The following is a 24,005-nucleotide window of genomic DNA, read 5'->3' as shown; positions in this document are numbered from 1 at the left end:
CATGGGAGTCTATGGGGATTCTCTCTGTGTTGCAGCCCCTAGTGGATGAAGGGGGAACTGCAGTTTTAGGCATTTCTACACAGGCTTTACTTTTTATTGCTGCTTGGGTCAGACTTATAGCCGCTATCACACCGATTTATCAACTGTTTGAGCAATGGAAAATGACAAGTCAAGGAGTTGCTGGGCTTTTGTCGAGACATGTCCCCAACGTCGCCACTTCTCTGCCCATGCATGATTGATTACTGATTAGCAGTGATGTACTGGTAGTTGCCAGGTAGATAAATCAGACAGGTAGGAAAAATTAGACATTTTTATTAAAAAAAAAAAAAAAAAAAAAAGTTCCCTTTTCCAGTGAAGTGTTGCAGTAGAAAAAACCAGATGATGTAACCACCAGGTGCTGAAAACTTGCCTTGTTCAACAGACACAGAATCTCACAGTGATCATTAAGCAGTCTGACAATGAAATTCAGCAACAAGAATCTTATTTTATCACATTATCTCCCCACTGTAAAGAGAAATTCATCTCCATGTTTTATCAGTAGTAAGGAACACCCTCCAAGGCTGCAGTTTATATTTATCCATCATCAGGGACTCAATACAAATACTCAAATGTGGGTCTGCTGCCAAGCTGGTAGCAAGATTCCTAACATACTGCTCATTTTCTAAGCAATTCCTTCCAGTCACTCCAGCAATCAACACACATAAAGCCCATATTCTCCTCATGGATTTCACCTTTCAGCTGCTTAAATATTACACATCAGGAAAACAAGCTTGCAGCTGAATAGATCTATAAACAACTACACTGTCGGTGACGGCAAAGAGCAGAGCATCCAAACAACAACAAAGACAGATCTAAAGCATTTATGAAGGAAATCCAATCGCATGGAACAGACTTGAAAAGAAAGTGTCAAACATTCAGAAGTTTTGTGTTTGAAGTTGAAAGATGAAATGTTGACAGGAAGAAGTTTTAAAAAAGTTTTTTCAGTGAATGGGCGTTGAATGTTAAATACATGATGATGTTTTTTCCCTCTCTCCTCTCTAAGAGGTGCTACTGTCACAGTTTGTTACAGTTTTTTCACTGAGGTGTGCATTCAAACACTTGAAATGAGATGCATGCAAGCTGTCTACACCAGGGCTGCACATTTTGCATGTCTCCCTGCTTCAACATACCTGACTCAGATTAATCAGTCATTAAGCAGAATTTCTAAGGCTGTGGGATCCATTTAATTAGAGTCAGGTGTGGTGGAGCAGGGAAACATTGAAGTCCTGCAGGAAAGAACCTCCTTTCTCAGACAAAGGGAAGTTTTCCTCCAGCATAGACACCTGGCTAGCCTTCCTGCTAACCTCTCCAACTGAGAAAGAGCCGCCAGATGTTTTTAAAACACTCTGGTAACAAAAGTATTAGCATTAGCTTTAGCATAACTTGGCTAAGCAGCTTTACTGTAAATTATTTGCAGTTTATACAAACTTGTTATCACGTACACGGACAAATATTTCATCTATCTGACTGAAATCAATATGATTCTGGCTGACATGCTTACATGGAAGCTGGATAAAGTTGTTACACAATGGACAGATTGATTACGATCACAACATATGAAGTGCCTATTTGTCCAGAGAAAGTCATTCATTAATTTTCCTAACCGCTTAATCCAATTCAGGGTCGTGGAGAAGCTGGAGCCTATCCCAGCAGTCATTGGGCAAAAGGCAGGGTACACCCTGGACAGCTTGCCAGTCCATTGCAGAGCCACACAACCATTCACACTAACTCCTATGGGCGATTTAGAGTACCTAATTAAGCTAACATGCATGTCTTTGGACAGTGGGAGGAAGCCAGAGAACCCACCCCATACATGGGGAGAACATGCAAACTCCACACAGAAAGGCCACTGACCAAACCTCGCCCCAGCCAAGGATCGAACTGGCAACCTTCTTGCTGTGAGGCCACAGTGCTAACCACCATGACACCGTGCAGCCTCTAGAGAAAGTGTGGTAGGGGTGGGAAAATTGAATCGAAAAATCGGAAATAGGGATTTTTTTCTTCACAATTTTAAAAACGATTGTTTTTTAATTAAAAAATCGTTTTGTTTTTTTTCCAAATAAACAAAATTAATCCACTAGAAAAAATTTTGTCATTTTCATTGGTTTTATTGATCTTTTTACTTGTCTTCTTGGGCATTATAGTAGCAGAATGATGATCTGGCTGCTGTGTTGTTTTTTCCTAACTGAAATCAAGAAAAATTACTAGCAAAAAGAAGTTTTATAAAAAAAATTTAAAAAAAATAAATAAATAAAAAATTGTTTTTAATTACAAAAATCATCAATATTGAAGAATTTTGAGAATCGCAAATTTAAATCGAATCGGCACCCAAAAAAATCAGAATCGAATCGGGACAAAAGCATATCGTCACAGCCCTAAAGTGTGGTGTATTTTATTTTTTTCTTTGTTTGTTTTGAACCTTTTGCCTGTCAAAATGCTCAATAATCCTTAACCTTGCACACACCACAGTCCCGTTTTACTAACGCCACTGTTCAAGTCTTCCCTAAGCATGCGTAGAAACAACATCCAGCACAAAACAATCAGAATCAGTGTATACATGGTTATTTTTGTTCCTTGATCCTGAAAAGGTTTAAACGTCGCCTTTTGATCTGACTGTAAATTCTGTCAGAACGGGTCATCCGACATGTTTACATGACACATTTTTATTCAGATTGGATGTTCGATCAGATTACAAACGCTTCATGTAAACTTCTGTGTTGCAAATCACTAAGGTTATGTTTTGTGTAAGAGTTGCTCTGCCAAGCTACGCTAACATCTCCTTCATCTAAGTTTTGTTTGACTTTTTAAGTCATCCAGACAGAAGAACCTAACCTCTATGTTCTACGGTGCAACACAACTTGTTGCTTACAAATGCTAGCACATGTATCTACATAGACAAAGGACTACATGCTCACTGGTCTCCATGACAACATTAGCCGCCTTGTTCCCCCTTGTTTCCACAGCAACAGCGGCCATCTTGTGACTTTACTTCCTACATGGTGAAGTCTGCATGCCTATAGGTGCTCCTGCTGATTGTTAACTTTGTTTTTGTTGCAGATGCTGTCGGTTGTTTTATGTTGGCTTACAGATGCAGCAGCTGTTTAGGTTTCTTTTTTGTTTTAACTGAACAGCTAATGCTGCTGCTTTCATCTTGGTGTATCATTGTCTCTTTTTTTGTTCTTTTTACTCATTTTTTTCTACTCTGAGCATTCTCTCCTTCCTTTTACACTCACCCGTTGTCAGGTCCAGCAGTAATACTTCTAAGTATCATCCCATCAACCATCCATGTATTTAGTAAAACACACTAGTGAGTCTTTCTCTTACATGCAGCAAATATATTCACATCGTGCAACAATCATGATAATTAGCCCTAGTCTGTTGTTGACAAGTCCCAACTGCAGCTGCTGCAATTATGTGGCTGGAAACCACTTTGAGCTCATGTGCTACAGAGCAACCACAAAAGGAAGGATTTAAAACACCGAAATAGGTCGGCTCTGCTTTTGTAAAGATGATAACAAATTGTTAACAAAAAGGACAGCACAGAGAGATAAACGGGCAGGTGTGTGTTGCAACTTCTTGCTTTTCTAGCTAGGAATTAACTCAAAACCATCTGAAATATTCTGATTTACTGTGCACTGAATAACCTCTGTTTTTGACAGCATAGTGGTAGCGCTTTACTCTCACATTTCTCTCAATCCAAATGGGGTCTGACAAACGAAGAGAAAGCAGGCGAGATGGGGGAGTGACCCACTCTACCATGAAAAAGTGGTGAACACATTTGGATTACAGCGCTGGCTGCCTGCTGCCAGTTTTTGTGTTTAGCAGGGAGTGAAGAAGCCAATGGGATTTACACATCCAGACTGAAATCAGGGGGGTGCCAGAGGTTTTCCTTCAAACTCAATAAATCACTTGGCTCATACAGCTACAAAATGGGTTAGGATTCTGCTCTGGTGCATGTGTGGAAGTGGCAGAACTATGATGTAAGCAACCCTCTGCTCATTGGAATGAAAATATCTCCGACACCGAGGCTGCAGAGAAGAAGATGCGGATCATCTGCAGCTTGGTTGAAGTTCTAAACCAGTAACCAACAACAGCATTCAGAGAAATCTGCCATGCAGCAGAGTAGTTGAATCACACAGCAGCTTAAATGTCCTAATCCTGTGTTTGGCTGTGTGCTCCGTTACCTTTTCCAGTCCTTCAACTCCCACACAGCTGATAAGAACAGTAACAGCTTCACACGCAACAGGAGAACAGTTTACGCACAAAGAGGACGTTTATGCCCATCGTAGTACTTCTGCACCCTGCTTAATGTTCACTTTCTACAGGCATAAGTCAATATACCGTAATTATCAGTGTGTGTCTGCGTCCCAGCTCTCAGGTTGGATGGTCATTACCAAGGACATGACTCATCAGTAGACCAAGTCGTTTATTTCTACACCATCCACCAAAGTAGGAGACTGTTCCTAGCAAAACCAGGATAACAGGCAGATCTGGAACGCCGCCTGCTGTCTGATCCTTAAGCGTTGCTTTGGAAGTACAGAATAGATAAAGTTGAGTTGCTCCAAGGACCTTAAATATAAAGATTTTTTTTAAATACTAAGGGCCATGATAAGATTTCAACTGGATTCAGGTTCCAGTGACTGATCAGAGACATTATCACAGCTCATTTAACACAATCACTTCCTTTTCTATTAAATCACAAAAAACCCTCAAATATCCTCGTCTAATTTTCTTCCTGAGATAAACATTTAAATGAGAATCTATTCTATGAACAAAAATACTGAGCAATATCCCTTTTGTCGAACTTTTCACATCACACTGAAGAAAACTGAAGAAATAAACTCCTTTCTAAGTCTTAAACCAAACTTTTCTGCAACTTAGTTATAATAACTTGTACAATTTGACCTCATTAAACTGCAACCAGACATTTTTGTTTTTAAAAGACAATGAAAGGAAACAATTCCACATGTTCTTCATTTAAATGTCTGATAAGTGATTATTGCATTACTGTTTGATCAATACTTATCACCTGTTCAGCAGTTTGTTAATCAGCCAATCACATGGCAGCTTGTAGACATGATGAAGAAGACTTGCTGAAGTTCAAACTAAGCATCAGAATGATGAAGAAGGAAGATTAAGGACACATTCACATCAATGGTATTTATCCAAATCCGAGTCCGTTTGCTCTGAAAGTCGCTTCGTTTGGGGAAATGTGAACGCACCAAACAAATTCTGATTCGAACCAAAGAAGTGGACTCGGTCCACAAACAAACACAGGTCCTGGCCCGTTTGAAGCGGGCCAAATACAGGAAGTGGACTACAAAAAACAAGTCCTTCCCTGCATGTGGCGTAGCGTTGCATTGTGGGTAAATCTCCATGGCCGGTCTTGTCCTCTCTTCTGCTAAATTCTAGTGCAGCGCCACCTCTGGTGGGAATGGGGAGATATTATTCTAATGGTTTGACTGGTTTGACCAAAGTGCAGCGTGAACACGGTCTGGGTCCGCATGGATACGCCCCCTTACAGCTGAGCCGAGTCCCCAATCAGATCGAGTCTAGCGGATTATCCTGATGTGAATGCACCTTAAGTGGCTTTAAACGTGTTATGTTGCTGGTCTGAGTATTTACTGGGATTTTAACTCACAACCATTTCCAGGGTTTGCAGAGAAGAAGAGAAAATGTCCAGCGAGCGTCTCTTCTTTTAGCTGCAGCGCTCGATGGTAAGATCTGACTTGTGTATAAAAAACATGAAATCCTGGATACAACCTGTCCACTTAGACACTATCATGTCAATATGGAGCAAAATTTATCTAGAATAAGAATGGTCAGACTGGTTGGAGATGATGGAAAGACAACAGGAAGTCCAGTAAGCACTGGTTCCAACCAAGATCTGCAGAACATCACCTCTGAACCCGTCCAGCCTGGAAGCAGATGGTCTCCAGCAGCAGAAGACCACAGCGGGTTCCTCCTGTCAGTAAGAACAGGAAACTGAGGCTACAATTCACACAGACTCACCAGAACTGGACAATAGAAGATGGAGAAACGTTGCTGGTCTGATGAGTCTCCAGTTCAGCTCCACATTCACATGGTAGGATCAGAATCTGCTGGAAACATCATGACAACATGGATCCATCCTGCCGTCAGGATCACCGCTTCAGGCTGCTGCTGGTGGAATGACAAGGTTTAACCAGCACAGCCTACCTGAGTCCTGCTGCTGACCATGTCCATCCCTTTCTGAGCACAGTGTAGCATCTTCTGATGGAAACTTCAGGCAGGATGATGCACCATGTCACAAAGCTCACATCATCTCCACCATGACGGTGAGTTCATGGGTGTACAGCTGCAGCAAGTGTGTTGCTTCAGACTTGACTTCATTGATCCCTTTGAGATGACTCCCGCAGGGAAATTCAAATTTCCAGCAGCAAAAAGAAAAGTAGCATGCAGATAAAAAAAAAAGAACAAATATAAAAATAAAATTTAAACACCCCTCCCCCACTCTATGTCCTCATCCCCCAAAGTGAGGAGCTGTAGAGTGTGATGGCACGATGGACAAAGACGTTTTTGAGCCTGTTGGTCCTACACTTAGGAAGGATCAGTCTATGACCAAACAGGCTCCTCTGGTTGCTGATGATGGTCGGTGTGCAGAAGATGGCGGACATTATCCATGATATCCAGCAGTTTGTCCACAAACCATTTGTTGCTTCATGTCAATATGGAGCAAAAGGAGGAAGAATAATAGTACCAACATACATCCTGGACAGGTTGCCAGTCCACCACAGGACCAACAGGAGACAAGCAAGCAATGCAGTGAATATATTAACATACCATTGTTTTTGTTAGCATTATTTAGTTTTAGAATCTGCCTGAGATTACTCGTCTTTTTTAATCATGTATTTATTAATAAAAGGCACGTGATGCACATCTACCAGCCAGCTGCCCTCTACAGATGTTCTGCAGCTGTCAGTGGACATAACAAAAGGCAGAGGTCAAAAAGCGCAGCTCTGAACCCACTAAAACTAACATCCACAACACCGTGGAAGGCAGAAGTCTTTGCATCTGTGTTCCTCTTCGCTTTATCCACAACATGAACTCCAGAGCTGCTGTATGAATCACATTTCTGTAATATCGAGCTTTGTTCAGTCTGTCCTGGAGAAACCAATGAGCCAAGTGGGCTAATCTGCACGCAGATGGGAGGTGCTTCGGCTGGTCGATGGCATTCCAACGATCCAACAACAGTATTGATTCCATATTTAACACAGATATGTCGCCCCATCCAGCATCGATCTGCTGTCCACGCAAGCAGGATATTGTAAAACAAAGAGGCATCCAATTGTGCTCTTCTGCTATAGCCGACACATTTATCAGAGCTCAGAGTTACGAGGAGAAAAGCAATCAAGCTGGGGTGCGTGGGGGTGATTAACATGACGGCATGCTGGCTGGATTTACACCTTTGCTCTGAGACAAGTCACTTTCCTATTCAGGAATCGATGGAGAAGAAGGCCTGAGAGGAGAGAAGCTGTGACACCAAGATTTTAATGATACGTCTTCTTCACAGCAGCCGTCGAGTATAACGAGTACCTGGAAGACGCAGACGGGAGAACAGATCAACCCCCGTAAACTCTTCCATGTGCAGCGACAGCTGCAGCCTGGTTTCATGACAAAAACAAGCCGTTAAAATGACCGCGGCAATAATTAATCTGAGCTGCAATGATGCGATCCAGCGCGACGACGTGGAATTTTTAAGCAGCCAAATTCAGAAGAAAGTCAGCCTCCCCCCAAAGCTGGGTGATCACAAATTATTTTAATCATCCTTAAGTGAAAAATCCATATAATTAGTTCAAACTGTTTTTATGCAATAGGCTTTCTTTATTTATATGGATCCCCTTCAGCTCATTAAGCTTCTGGCAAGAAAGTTTTAATGAGACACTTAAGGTTGGTCATTACGTTGTCTTAATAAAAGCAGGCTTTAGTTTGACCGTCCACACCTGAACTGACTGTTTTCTCCCATTTCCCTCTTCTCCCACCACATCATTTTGGCCCTCACATCCCACTAAGCATCCAATAAGGAGCAGAGCCAATTAAAAAGTGAACTAAATGAAAAGTAAAAACCAATCGCAAGCCTTGCTGGGGAGCATGACCAGCATAAGTAAGCAGTCAGTTTTGTTCTGTTGTCTCATTTTAACCTTTTATAATGTTTCCACCACAGGTTTAGTCGGCCATATCTGTAGAGGTGTCGGACAAGAACTGGTGGGTTGAAACAGTCATCACCATTTTATCCCTAAAAACCTCCTGGAAATGCTTCATAATGAGAACACGTTTCACGGCTTCGGTGATGTTTTGCATGACTCCAAGTCAACTTTAACTCAGTGGACAAATAAAATGTGGAATAGATTATTGATCCATCTCATGGGGAGTCAAAAAGGTTGACTGAAACTAAAATACAGTTAGATAAGTGATTCTTGTAGTTTCTAAATGTAGCATTGGAGGCAGTGTCATGTGCCGCCTTCCCGGCGTCCCCTGCAGTATGTCCCTGCTCCACTTGTCCTCCCTCTCTGCCTGCAGCTATGCCTGATGGGATTGCACACCTGTCCCTCTTCACCTCGTCAAGCTCTCCACATTAAAACCTGGTTTCTGCAGCCACTCATTGTCAGACCATTAGGAAACGTCAGCTCTGTGGTACCGAGCCCACACCAGCCTTCCCAGTTTGGACTTTGTCAATAAACCATCTTGTCTTGGATCAGCTGATGAGTCCTCCATCGGGCTTGAGTCATGACAGGCAGAGGTGTTGGTCAGCAGGCCTCTCCTGTGGAACTAGCTCCTGATTTTAGAAGCAAACGCCATATTTTCCACCGAAATTAGCATTAAAACTTTACCTTTTTCCTAAGGTCTAAATATGAGTCTGACTCAGTTGACTGCACAGTCCCTTTTGTGATGGTACTAGAAGGACTAGACCTCCCACAATGCACCTCTCTATGCCATGTTTGTTACATTCTGTGTTATCTGCTATAGATATGAGGCTTTTAAAGGTTCAATGTGAGAACAGAAAGCAAAGGTCAATGACAGACACAATAAAAAAAAACACTTTCTACTGGTATCTAATCACTTAGTAAATGAACTCTTGTTTTATTTTCCTTCAGATTGACCCATTAATATCCACATACATGGCAGCTACCATATTTGCTCCATTGTTACTACGGTGTCTCTAGATGGACAGAAAACTGTGTGAAGTGAAACCATTGAGCTGTAAAACTGCAGTAGCCGCTGTGTTTGTCAGGGGCTGGAGCACCGTTTGGTAACGTCTTAACCCTTTATAGGGCACTCAATGAAATACGTTGAAATTAGAAATTTTAAACTAAAATTGTCCTTCTGGTATGAACCAAGACCTCCATTCTGTTATTGGATTTTTTTTTTTATTTGTTTTATGCTGAAAATGAAAGAAAACAAAGAGATCAAAAATAGTCACTTGCCTGATAAAGGCTTAAAAGGACCATTGACAAAGACAGTATACGTGTACACATGTGAAGTAGTTCCGGCTACTGCAGTAATCGCTGCACATGAGATTACCGGATCCACTCACAGATAAATAGGTGTTTATATCAGGAAGATTTTGGCCATAGATGACCACCATCCATTCACTGCTGTGCTTGGTCTTCAAAGTCAATTCTATTCGCATCTTGACCACTAGATGTCAGTATTTTTTAGACACTGTACCTTTAAATGACACCATCACCAAGGCCTGGATCAGAACGAAGCAGCATGGTGCTTTACTGGTTAGTAGTGTCGCCTCAACAGAAGTAAATGTCTGGTTTAATTCCCAGCTAGATGTTGAACCTTCTCCTCATGCAGTTGGACAACTGATTGTTAGGAGTGCATGCTAGGTCTTCTGACCATGCATGTCTCAATACTGGTCCTTTCATGAAGCCACCCAAGACCCAGGATGATATAAAGCAAGTATGGAAATGGATGAACAGAACCGAAACAGCTTAATTTGACTTATTTATTCTCTATCTGAAGTGCTTTGAGATGACATATGTTGTAAACTGGAACTATGTTAACAGAAGTAATTTAACTAAGGTCAAATAGTTGAAAGTCTTGCTGAATTTTTTCCTACCAGTCTGCCACCAGTGATCCAGAACAGGAACCCCAAAGCTCTTCTTTGCCCATTCCAGTGTCTCCACGTCACATCGCTCTCCTGCCAGAAATAAAGTCTGCAACCTGCAAAAAGCACAAAACACTTGGTTCATCTCTGAAAGGAATCAGGTATTTTATTTTATTCTTACCTTTTATGAACATGTTCACATTACCAGCCACGTTTTATTTTTGGGATTTTTCCACAATAATTGCGACAATACGGATGCATGATTCATCCGCATTTATATCTGTATCAGCAGATGTTAGTCTATTTTAACATATCAGTATCGGTCCAATAAGCAAAATTAGGGTTGATATTAACAACCTTTATATTTAGCTGGTTCTGGCTATTTATGTGTATGTACACATGCACACATGGTGTTTGTTTGGGCATGCGGCATGAAGGCAATGCAGCACAGCCATGTGGGGTGTTTAACTGAAGAAGCAATGCAGGAGTGTGGTCGTTGTTCACGGTGCCAAACAAAGATACACAGAATGCAATTCTTACAAAGTCGAACTTATGAGAGCTGCGTCAAATCAATAAACACCAACAATTTGATATTTCACCTGAAAAACTACCATCCAGAAGTCCTCAAACAATATCAGGAAGCTAACGCTGCTAACGCTACCTTTCATTTTGTACAGAATTTGATCTTAACGTTAAGAAAAACAGATATTCCACACAGTATCAGCTTTAATCACAATACTAATATCAAATATTGGTATCAGCCAAAATTTTCATGTTTGTGTATCCCTAATTGATAATCATCTTCCATACAAATTTAATATGAATGCAAGCAGCCGCTCACACAGGCACCAGATACCTTTTTATGCATCTCATCTGAAACAATCTGAGGTTGACATCTAAGTCTATTGGAAGGCAAACACTTGTCCAGATATGCAGGAAAGCGAGACAGTTGCGTATAAACAAACAGCTGGACAGAATCTGACATGAAATTCAGACAGTAAAGTCCAAACAACCCTAATACTGAAAGAATCCCTGGAGCCCTTAGAGTTTTTTCACTTCAATATTACAGCCAAATGAGGTCTAAAAACTTTTTAAAATAACGCTTGTGCCTCAGGGATCTGATCATTTTAACAACTTCAGCAGCTTATTTACTTGTGTGCTACAAGAGTTCTCCTAAATGTAAGACTTGTGTTGTGAAACTGAGTTGAATGAAATGGAAACATCTGTGATGTCTAAGGGTGACAACTTCTCCCAGAATAGTTTTTAATGTCAGAGAATATCTTAAACTCCATATTCAAGTCTGCACACCCCTAACCATCAGCGTGACTGAAGCAGCTTTTCAACTCTTTTTTTTTTTCCCCCAACAATGTGAAGAATCTTTCCTGACAAAATCTCCAATGTTCCCTCAGGTTTGTATCTTTGGAGGGTGAAGAGGGACATAAACACTTAAAAAGACTGGCAGGGAGACATGGCCAGGTCTGGTTTACTGTTTACATATTAGAATATTCTTAAAAGTAGAAAGGAAACCTGAAATAATCCCGGTTTGTTTTGTTATGTGCTGTATTTTCCATTCATCTTTTTATTTATTCATTTAATAATGCATGCATGAAACAGGTATACACCAGGGGTCTTCAGCCCTTCTGCTCTGCCTCTCAAACTGGGGCTTTGTGACCTTCACGGGGGTTGTTAGATAATTTCATGGGGTCATATGCAAAAAGAAAAAAAGGAAAAAAAAAAAAAAAAAAAACATATACAACCTACATTCATCAAATAAATTATGGATTTTTAATCAGGGCTGTCAAACTGAAACCATCAATGCAGAAATAAATCTGTGAAATTAGCATCTTTTAATTTTAACACATAAAAGACAAAGTCAGTACACACATCATAACAAAATTCTGAATTTAGCATTATCTCTGTAAAAGATGTAGATTTGGGGCATTTAGCCTTGTGTAAGGGATAATGTGATCCATAAATAAAATGTTTTGGAGCATTCTAATGGCTATTTCTGAAGAAAGCTTCATCAGAAAATGCACACAATATTACCGTATAAGTTATCTGACTCACGTTTGCATGTTCTAAGAAGCATTTTTCAGTTTATTTCTGGACTGCATGAAGTGCATGAAAGTAAGTCAAGATCAAACCAACGAGACAGAAAGGTTTAGCATCCCTCATGTCAAACAAAGGAAAATATCAAATGTCTGCCTCATGCATCTGAAAGGTGCATTATGTTCCAGCAAAAACCCATTAAATTCCCACCAAACACAGGATTAGGATTCTCTGTGGGGTGCAGGTTTTCTGAGCGGATCAAAGGAAGTGCAAGCTGGAATTCAAGCCGTCATTTTGAGCTGAGAATCTGTGGTGGGAGGGCGATGATCTGGCTACTCCACCAGCTGAGTCAGTAATAATTACTGTCAACATCTGTGCTCTGCTTTAAAAAGAATGAGGAGTTAGGAAAGTTACCGAACACATCGTCCCAGAAAAGATATTGAGAAAAATGAACCAGAACAAGGCTGCAGGTCCAGATGGTATCAGACCTGCTCAGAACAACTATGTTGGATTCTTCAGCACCAACCCAAGTCGGATCAGAGTTCCTGTGCTGTGGAAAGCATCCTCAGAAACCCCAACCGTCTGAACCTAACATCTCACATCAGACACATCACCTGAGCTGAGTTGTTGCCATGGTAATTGCTAAATAGCTATTTGTGTTGACAAGAACCTGACAAGGTGGGCCTGGTGAGTGCACACATGGGAAAAAGCTGGAAAGAAGCTCCACACCTCACCGTGGAAGTGAACCTGCGTTGTGTGGTAATCCACAACACAGTCCAGCAGAGTCACTTTTTCACTTGTTTGTGACAGACGCTCTCAGCAGACAGTCACTTTTATCTTCCCTAAAATACTGCTGACAGAGTGTCTGCCCCGTCTGTCATGCTACACTCTGGGAAAGCACGTCTTCCAGCACAAGCTGCACTGCAGCCACACTCTCCTGCAACCATGGTAACAAGTGATACGGCTCAATCACGCTGATGACGGCGTTTACAACTTCACAAGCTCATGAAGACGTATATGTGTCAATAAATTGCACTGGCAGCGTCGGCTCTTCTGCGTGTTTGGTTTGTAGAGCTAAAAGCTTTTAAAGGTTTTACTGCCCTCATCAGAACTGGTGGTAAGGACATGATAGTTGGGGTTTTAGGGGGGTGGGGGCAAATAGCAGAGAATAAATGAGGATTTATTACTGTCACACAATGCTTTACAAGAGAGACTATTTTCTCCTTTCATCCATATGGTAAACAAGCATATGAGAATTGATAGCAACTGTAATGAGCAGTTTTCATTTATGTTGGCGTTTTATTGGAAACCACCTCTTTAGGATAGATTAAAATGTAAAATAACCAAATAAAAATTAAAATCATGTCCTGCCTTTGTAGTGTTTTTAATCAGTCCCAAAGAGAAAGGCTGAATCTCTGCAACCTGCCTCCACCGAGACCAGAGGACACATTAGGAACCAAGGACGGAAAAAACAAGAGTGTGATCAGGAAGGTGTCAGAACTGAGAGGACAAATAGCACAACTATTAAGTAAATAGATTGCAGAAAAGACTGGAAGGCTGCAGAAGCAGCGTTTTAAGAATGGATTGTGCACCCGGCGCCTCGAACGGCAGGAAAACCAGCACACAGCGCCAGAATTACTGAGTTATTCTCTGCGGCCAAAGGTCACCAACACTCAGAATTGCTTTATGATTGTTTGCCAAGAGGCACTTTCAGTCTGCAGGTGAGAATAAAGGTGGGAAATTGATACCACAGCCTCCAGTAAGAATTTTTCTTGTCCAGTAGAAACAATTAACAAATGTGATCATCTCAGAGAGTCCTCCATGCTGCGGGTCAAAATGATAACATGGAAACATTCGCTGTGAAAGACCAAATATCAGACATTCTGTACCCCAACGGGAGACCATGACAGCAAATTAACCAGGTAAAATTTGGGACTGAGCTGCTGTTTGTTATCCATCTTGATGAACACCCAGGAGGACCGGGCTTAGGGTGCAGAGTGATGGGGGTGGTGGGAAGGGGCTGAGCAGACCTCCATCCTGATGCTTAATATGTCTGCTTGTGTTTCAAACCTCTCTGAAAACCTGCAGCTGAGAGTCCACTCCCCAGATAAGGTAAATAACTACGTATAATTAACACATTATTTCTGCATCTTAACCAATAGATGCCTGATTAAGCCTCCTATCGGTTATATCGTCAAACATTTCTCAGGAGCAGCAGTGTGTAACTGTGGGGGGTGAATGTGATCATAGCTTCCTCTTTAAGTCATCTATGAAGGTTTTCCAGACATTTCTACCCCATCCAGGAGGTTCACAAACCAGCCACAAAATGTAGTGTTTATTTCCACAATGAGTTCTTACTTTCTTTGTTCAGACTCGAGGTCCATTTAAAAAACAAGAAGCAGACATAGAAACATTTAAAAAGAGTTTTATACGTTTATATGTTTCCATGTAGCAGACTGATACCTCTCAGTACTGAGTGCAGGCTGGGGGGAACATCCTCATAATGCCATAATAAGTTCTATTGAGTTGACATGTAAAGAGCATGAAATGTGATAAGTTGTGCATTCCAGAAAAGTGCCATCTTGGTTTCTCCAGTAGAACACATAATACCACTATTATTCATCACATTTTCATTAGAAAAAAAAATGTTTTTTTGTCACTAAGTTGCCAGAAAGCACCTCAAATTTGACTGGAAATAATCACGAAGCTGCTTCACGTCACACTTTTGATCATTTAGAAAGCTGAAATGTCAAATCAGGAGCAGCCACAGATCAACAAATGTACAAAAGGTAGTATGTGTGTCTGAAACGGACAAAAATAACGTTAAATGGCGCTACAGATCAGCTGAGATGGAGTTGGTCTGATGAGCATAGCAGGTAAACAGAAGCATAAATAACTGGAAAAAGTGTTAAAACAACTAAAGAAAAATATCTAAATATTTCATGTTGTGTGTGTTTTATACCAACATTTTTCTACTGAAAGCAAATATTTATATAAACTAAAAAATCACTGAGCGCAGAGCTCCAGCAGGATGATCCGCTGTTACCCACACAGTCAATGTTCTGGTCCTCCTGTCTGGTCCTGGATCCATGGTCAGATTCCAGACCCACTGATCATGAATCCACAGTGTCTTGGCTACATTGTGGTGTTTGTTGCATGTTTACGTCTTCATTTGTTATCAATGAGGAAGAATCAGTCCAGATGCTGATCTGGATTAATGGAGTCTAAGTTAGAACAGTTCTCAGAAACACATCATGAAGATCTGTCCAGTAGTTTTGATGTGCTGACAGACAGACAGACAGACAGACAGACAGACAGACAAACGTGGGCAAAAACAACTGATGTGCAGATAAGAAAAGGCTTCCTCACTATTGATCTGTGTGTTATTTGTACAGAGTTCTGGTTGGTCTTTGTGCTGCTATTTCTATTAAAAATTAACTTGACATCATTTTAACCTCTTAATATGATAACTGAGGATGAAAACATCACCTCTGCATGGAGACATCATGTCTGCATGGAAACATCACGTCTGCATGGAGACGTCACGTCTGCATGGAAACATCACGTCTGCATGGAAACATCACGTCTGCATGGAGACATCACGTCTGCATGGAAACATCACGTCTGCATGGAGACATCACGTCTGCATGGAGACATCACGTCTGCATGGAGACATCACGTCTGCATGGAAACATCACGTCTGCATGGAAACATCACGTCTGCATGGAAACATCACGTCTGCATGGAGACATCACGTCTGCATGGAGACATCACGTCTGCATGGAAACATCACGTCTGCATGGAAACATCACGTCTGCATGGAAACATCACGTCTGCATGGAAACATCACGTCTGCATGGAAACATCACGTCTGCATGGAGACATCACGTCTGCATGGAGACATCACGTCTGCATGGAGACATCACGTCTGCATGGAGACATCACGCCTGCATGGAGACATCACGCCTGCAAGGAGACATCACGTCTGCATGGAGACATCACGTCTGCATGGAGACATCACGTCTGCATGGAAACATCACGTCTGCATGGAAACATCACGTCTGCATGGAAACATCACGTCTGCATGGAAACATCACGTCTGCATGGAGACATCACGTCTGCATGGAGACATCACGTCTGCATGGAGACATCACGCCTGCAAGGAGACATCACGTCTGCATGGAGACATCACGTCTGCATGGAGACATCACGTCTGCATGGAGACATCACGTCTGCATGGAAACATCACGTCTGCATGGAAACATCACGTCTGCATGGAGACATCACGTCTGCATGGAGACATCACGTCTGCATGGAAACATCACGTCTGCATGGAAACATCACGTCTGCATGGAAACATCACGTCTGCATGGAAACATCACGTCTGCATGGAGACATCACGTCTGCATGGAGACATCACGTCTGCATGGAGACATCACGCCTGCATGGAGACATCACGCCTGCAAGGAGACATCACGTCTGCATGGAGACATCACGTCTGCATGGAGACATCACGTCTGCATGGAGACATCACGTCTGCATGGAAACATCACGTCTGCATGGAAACATCACGTCTGCATGGAGACATCACGTCTGCATGGAGACATCAAGTCTGCATGGAAACATCACGTCTGCATGGAGACATCAAGTCTGCATGGAAACATCACGTCTGCATGGAAACATCAAGTCTGCATGGAAACATCACGTCTGCATGGAAACATCACGTCTGCATGGAAACATCACGTCTGCATGGAGACATCACGTCTGCATGGAAACATCACGTCTGCATGGAAACATCACGTCTGCATGGAAACATCACGTCTGCATGGAAACATCACGTCTGCATGGAGACATCACGTCTGCATGGAAACATCACGTCTGCATGGAAACATCACGTCTGCATGGAAACATCAAGTCTGCATGGAAACATCACGTCTGCATGGAAACATCACGTCTGCATGGAAACATCACGTCTGCATGGAAACATCACGTCTGCATGGAGACATCACGTCTGCATGGAGACATCACGTCTGCATGGAGACATCACGTCTGCATGGAGACATCACGTCTGCATGGAGACATCACGTCTGCATGGAGACATCACGTCTGCATGGAAACATCACGTCTGCATGGAGACGTCACGTCTACATGAAAACATCACGTCTGCATGGAAACATCACGTCTGCATGGAGACATCACGTCTGCATGGAGACATCACGTCTGCATGGAGACATCACGTCTGCATGGAAACATCACGTCTGCATGGAAACATCACGTCTGCATGGAAACATCACGTCTGCATGGAGACGTCACGTCTACATGAAAACATCACGTCTGCATGGAGACATTATGTGTGCATGGAAACATCATGTGTGCATGCGGACTGGGAGTAATGGGCTGTGCATCAACATTCATTTTTACATTAAAAAACAAACACATAAAAACATGCAAACCAAAAATAGTAAAAAAAAAATAAAAAAAATAAAAAAAAGAGAGAAGCTAGAATTCTTAAGGGTTAATCGAGACAGGAGACTGGTGTTACCAGCTAATTAGTTTGTAAAAATCCCTTTGTTAGTCAGAGACTGTGTGAGTTTTAGCTAACGTTACATCACCTTTAAATGAACGAAGAACGAAAGAAATTCCAGCGTTTGCTTTCATTTTTCACTCACAGTTAAAACCAAATCAAACAATTACCTGCCATGAAAAAGCATAAAATGTGACAAATAAAGGCAGGTTGCTTAATAAAACAAATATTAAATAATCTGAGATGCTCATTCCATCATCTCTTTATTAACTCGTTGTTTGCAACCATCTTCCACAAAGCAGAGGAACCGCTTCGATCAGGGCTCTTGTTTACCTGGTCAGAGGATATTTCTTCCCAGTTGCAGCGTGGGGGTCCTGCTGGCGAATGGCCCGGATAGCGGTGGGCGCTGTAAACATGGAGGAGGCTCCGTGTTCTGACAGGACGCGGAAGAACGCTCCAGGATCTGGAGTTCCTACAGGCTTCCCCTGTGAACGCAGAGCGCAGCAGCAACTGGTTATTTTGCAGCGTGCAGCGCTGCCACATGTGCACCACACATCTGTAAATCATTTCTGCCTCTGATGCAGACAGCTGATCCAGAAACTGCTGCTGAAGCCCAGAATCATCACCGGAATATTTCCCCATGGAGCTGGAACAGGAAACAGACTAGATCCCATCCTGGTGTCAGAGAGGTGTCTGCTGAAGGAGGCAGGACCACCAGGACATGTCCTTCACCTTCTAGACAGCAACGGTTCTGATCCTGATGCAGCTTCTCCATCCTGGTTCTGATGCAGCTTCTCCACCCTGGTTCTGATGCAGCTTCTCCATCCTGGTTCTGATGCAGCTTCTCCACCCTGGTTCTGATGCAGCTTCTCCATCCTGGTTCTGATACAGCTTCTCCACCCTGGTTCTGATGCAGCTTCTCCATCCTGGTTCTGATACAGCTTCTCCATCCTGGTTCTGATACAGCTTCTCCACCCTGGTTCTGATGCAGCTTCTCCATCCTGGTTCTGATACAGCTTCTCCATCCTGGTTCTGATGCAGCTTCTCCACCCTGGTTCTGATGCAGCTTCTCCATCCTGGTTCTGATACAGCTTCTCCACCCTGGTTCTGATACAGCTTCTCCATCCTGGTTCTGATGCAGCTTCTCCATCCTGGTTCTGATACAGCTTCTCCATCCTGGTTCTGATGCAGCTTCTCCATCCTGGTTATGGTTCTGATGGAGGTTTTCCTTCCTGGTTCTGGTCCTGATGGAGGTTTTCCTTCCTGGTTCTGGTCCTGATGGAGGTTTTCCTCCCTGGTTCTGGTTCTGATGGAGGTTTTACTCCCTGGTTCTGGTTCTGATGGAGGTTTTACCCCCTGGTTCTGGTTCTGATGGAGGTTTTACCCCCTGGTTCTGGTTCTAATGGAGGTTTTACTCCCTGGTTCTGGTTCTGATGGAGGTTTTACCCCCTGGTTCTGGTTCTGATGGAGGTTTTCCTTCCAGGTTCTGGTTATGATGGAGGTTTTCCCCCCTGGTTCTGATGGAGGTTTTACCCCCTGGTTCTGGTTCTGATGGAGGTTTTACCCCCTGGTTCTGGTTCTGATGGAGGTTTTACCCCCTGGTTCTGGTTCTGATGGAGGTTTTCCTTCCTGGTTCTGGTTCTGATGGAGGTTTTCCTTCCTGGTTCTGGTTCTGATGGAGGTTTTACCCCCTGGTTCTGGTTCTGATGGAGGTTTTACCCCCTGGTTCTGGTTCTGATGGAGGTTTTACCCCCTGGTTCTGGTTCTAATGGAGGACTGAGTCCAACAGAACATCCAGTGATGACATTTCCCTGACGGGCATCAACATCCAGCAGCAGCTGGAGAGACTCGCATCTAATCTAGAAACGGTTCTGTTGGTGCGACACGCTTTTGGACCGGAGACTTTACCCTGCGGTGAGCGCGTGCACGTGACAGAACGGCTGGGATCAGTCACACAAAACAAAAGCAACAAGACATTTTGTTCTCCTGCTGCGGTTTGTTCACACACTTCGTGGACAGAGACGTACCTCGTAGAGAATGGTGCTGTTACCATGGAGCAAAGGAGCGTAGCAGATGTAGGAATGGCCGACGACCCAGCCCAGATCCGATGCTGCCCACCAAACCTGCATCAGTGATAATAAAGCAGAACTGAACAAACATTGTCCTGAGAAAACTTCAACACGCTTTAAAGCTTGCTTTATCGTCTTACATCTCCGGGACTGAGTCCATAAATATTTGACATGGTCCATTTCAGCATGACGGCGTAGCCAGCGGTGTCTCGCACAATGCCCTGCGGGACGAGATAGGAAACACGTCAGACTGCTGACAGCTACTCCACAAAGCAAAGAAGTCACTTTCAGACATGCTGAAGGAGATTGTGTTTTTATCTGAATGGCTGCTTCTGAAACATATATGTGTCAAGCTTTGTGACAGCTCTATTAACTAATAAATCCTGGCAGAGCGGCGTGCCCCGAAGTCCTGGTGTCTGCCAGAACTCAGAGTTACAGTCCACCTGCAGCAACAACTCAATGAGTTCAGAGTCTATCAGAGAGAAAAAAGCTGCCGACATCAGCGGCGGCATTAGGCCCAAGGGCTCGCCTGCAGGAGCTTGTATTATCATACCTGTTTGCAAAGTTCACTTTTTTCTATTTGAAAGGAGTCAAACATTTCTCATTTGCAAAAGCCTGCAGGAAATTCTCCCGCAACCGACTCCTGCTGCTGCGGAAATATTCTGTTTTTATCTGTCACGGTGGCGCCGTCTAGACAGAAAATGGACTAGGAAGTGTGAAAAAGAAGGAATGTTGCAGTGAAAGTGAAAACAAACCTCAGTAAATGCTTTAGATTGTCGACATAAACTTGCTTACATGAGACTAAAAAACAGTAGACCTGGTCCTAGACCTGATCCTAGACCTGAATCTAGACCTGGTCCTAGTAAATAAACGATCTTAACAGGTTACTGACATGATATCTTCCTGCATGTCAGTAAAAACCCAGGTGATCCACACATACATACACCGACTATCCACAGAAAAAGTCGCACATTCTTACATCTGGCTGGATCATATCAAACTACAGCTGCATCCTCTGAGTCGTTGCTTCTAGAAGCTTCTGCAGCGTCACAAGATTGATTTCCAACTAGAGTTGCTTTTATCTTTCAAGATGTTGGACTGATGATGGAAAGTCCTGATCCTAGACCTGAAATTAGACCTTAAAAATTAGACCAGAACTTAGACCTGAACTTAGTCCTGATCCTAGACCTGATCCTAGACCTGATCCTAGACCTGAATTTAGACCTGATCCTAGAACTGACCCTAGACCTTGTCCTAGACCTGATTCTAGACCTGGTCCTAGACCTGATCCTAGACCTGAACTTAGACCTGAACTTAGACCTGATCCTAGACCTGAATCCAGACCTGATCCTAGACCTGAATCTAGACCTAAATCTAGACCTGATCCTAGACCTGGAACTAGACCTGATCCTAGACCTGATTCTAGACCTGATCCTAGACCTGATCCTAGACTTGATCCTAGACCTGAACCTAAACCTGGACCTAGACCTCATCCTAGACCTGAATCTAGACCTGATCCTAGACCTGAACCTAGACCTGGTCCTAGACCTGATCCTAGACCTGATCCTAGACCTGATCCTAGACCTGGATTTAGACCTGATCCTAGACCTGAATCTAGACCTGATTCTAAACCTGAATATAGACCTGATCCCAGACCTGAACTTAGACCTGATCCTAGACCTGGTCCTAGACCTGATCATAGACCTGATCCTAGACCTGGTCCTAGACCTGATCCTAGACCTGGGTCTAGACTTAAATCTAGACCTGATCCTAAATCTGAATCTAGACCTGAATCTTGACCTGATCCTAGACCTGATCCTAGACCAGAACCTAGACCTGAATCTAGACCCGATCCCAGACCTGATCCTTGACCTGAACCTAGACCTTAACCTAGACACGATCCTAGACCTGATCCTAGACCTGATCCTTGACCTGAACCTAAACCGGATCCTAGACCTGAAATTAGACCTTAAAAATTAGACCTGAACTTAGTCCTGATCCTAGACCTGATCCTAGACCTGAATTTAGACCTGATCCTAGAACTGACCCTAGACCTTGTCCTAGACCTGATTCTAGAACTGATCCCAGACCTGATCCTAGACCTGATCCTAGAAATGAATCGAGACCTGAATCTAGACCTGAATCTAGACCTGGTCCTAGACCTCATCCTAGACCTGGTCCTAGACCTCATCCTAGACCTGACCTTATACCTGATCCAGGACCTGATCCTACAGCTGATCCTAGACCTGAACTTAGACCTGAACTTAGTCCTGATCCTAGACCTGAATCCAGACCTGATCCTAGACCTGAATCTAGACCTAAATCTAGACCTGATCCTAGACCTGGAACTAGACCTGATCCTAGACCTGATTCTAGACCTGATCCTAGACTTGATCCTAGACCTGAACCTAAACCTGGACCTAGACCTCATCCTAGACCTGAACCTAGACCTGATCCTAGACCTGAACCTAGACCTGGTCCTAGACCTGATCCTAGACCTGAACATAGACCTGATCCTAGACCTGATCCTAGACCTGGTCCTAGACCTGAATTTAGACCTGATCCTAGACCTGAATCTAGACCTGATTCTAAACCTGAATATAGACCTGATCCTAGACCTGATCCCAGACCTGAACTTAGACCTGATCCTAGACCTGGTCCTAGACCTGATCATAGACCTGATCCTAGACCTGGTCCTAGACCTGATCCTAGACCTGATCCAAGACCTGATCCTAGAGCTGATCCTAGACTTGATCCTAGACCTGAACTTAGACCTGATCCTAGACCTGAATCCAGACCTGATCCTAGACCTGAATCTAGACCTGGTCCTAGACCTGATCCTAGATCTGATCCTTGACCTGATCCTAGACCTGAATCTAGACCTGAATCTAGACCTGATCCTTGACCTGAATCTAGACCTGAACCTAGACCTAATCCTAGACCTGATCCTTTACCTGATCCAAGACCTGAATCTATACCTGGATCTAAACCTGATCCTAGAACTGATCCTAGACCTGAATCTAGACCTGAATCTAAACCTGAATCTAGACCTGGTCCTACACCTGGACCTAGACCTGACCCTGGACCTGATCTTAGACAAGAACCTAGACCTGAATCTAGAACTGATCCTAGACCTGGTCCTAGAACTGATCCTAGACCTTAATCAAGACCTGAACCTAAAACTGAACTTAGACCTGAGCTTTTACACCTGATCCTAGACCTGATCCCAGACCTGATCCTAGACCTGAACTTAGACCTTATCCTAGATCTGAACCTAGACCTGATCCTACACCTGATCCGAGATCTGAATCTACACCTGAATCTAGACCTGACCTTAGACCTGAATCTAGACCTGGTCCTAGACCTGAACTTAAACCTGATCCGTGACCTGATCCTAGACCTGATCCTAGAACTGATCCTAGAACTGAATCTAGACCTGACAGTAGACCTGAATCTAGACCTGGTCCTACAAATGGACCTAGACCTGATGCTAGACCTGAACATAGACCTGGTCGTAGACCTGATTCAAGACCTGATCCTATACCTGGTCCTAGACCTCATCCTAGACCTGATCCTAGACCTGATCCAGGACCTGATCCTAGACCTGATCGTAGACCTGAACTTAGACCTGAACTCAGACCTGATCCTGGACTTGAATCTAGACCTGATCCTAGACCTGAATCTAGACCTGAATCTAGACCTGATCCTAGACGTGGAACTAGACCTGATCCTAGACCTGAATCTAGACCTGTTCCTAGACCTGATCCTAGACCTCATACTAGACCTGATCTTATACCTGATCCAGGACCTGATCCTAGAGATGATCCTAGACCTGATCCTAGACCTGAACTTAGACCTGAACTTAGACCTGATCCTAGACCTGAATCCAGACCTGATCCTAGACCTGAATCTAGACCTGAATCTAGACCTGATCCTAGACCTGGAACTAGACCTGATCCTAGACCTGATTCTAGACCTGATCCTAGACTTGATCCTAGACCTGAACCTGAACCTGGACCTAGACCTCATCCTAGACCTGAATCTAGACCTGGTCCTAGACCTGATCCTAGACCTGAACCTAGACCTGGTCCTAGACCTGATCCTAGACCTGAACATAGACCTGATCCTAGACCTGATCCTAGACCTGGTCCTAGACCTGAATTTAGACCTGATCCAGGACCTGAATCTAGACCTGACGCTAGTCCTGAATCTAGACCTGGTCCTACAC

At 43.3% G+C, this 24,005-nt stretch overlaps 1 protein-coding gene across 3 annotated transcripts in view; it reads right to left on the bottom strand.

The window, feature by feature from the left end:
- Positions 1–24,005, bottom strand: part of acss3 (acyl-CoA synthetase short chain family member 3) — a 60,321-nt gene that overhangs the window by 23,213 nt on the left and 13,103 nt on the right. For all 3 annotated transcript variants that reach the window (XR_013771806.1, XR_013771807.1, XM_079263541.1), the window contains 4 exons: positions 19,918–19,998; positions 19,736–19,831; positions 18,042–18,193; positions 10,148–10,251 (listed from right to left, as the gene is read on the bottom strand). Coding sequence is in view for 1 of the 3 variants with exons in the window: in XM_079263541.1 (XP_079119667.1) it covers positions 10,148–10,251; positions 18,042–18,193; positions 19,736–19,831; positions 19,918–19,998 (433 nt within the window). In the remaining 2 variants the exon portion in view is untranslated. The remainder of the gene's footprint in view (positions 1–10,147; positions 10,252–18,041; positions 18,194–19,735; positions 19,832–19,917; positions 19,999–24,005) is intronic.

Source organism: Telmatherina bonti (assembly GCF_933228915.1).
Source record: "Telmatherina bonti genome assembly, chromosome: 23".
Lineage (NCBI taxonomy): Eukaryota > Metazoa > Chordata > Actinopteri > Atheriniformes > Telmatherinidae > Telmatherina > Telmatherina bonti.
The sequence above is the reverse complement of the archived record's forward strand: the minus strand, read 5'-3'. Positions and strand labels throughout refer to the sequence as shown.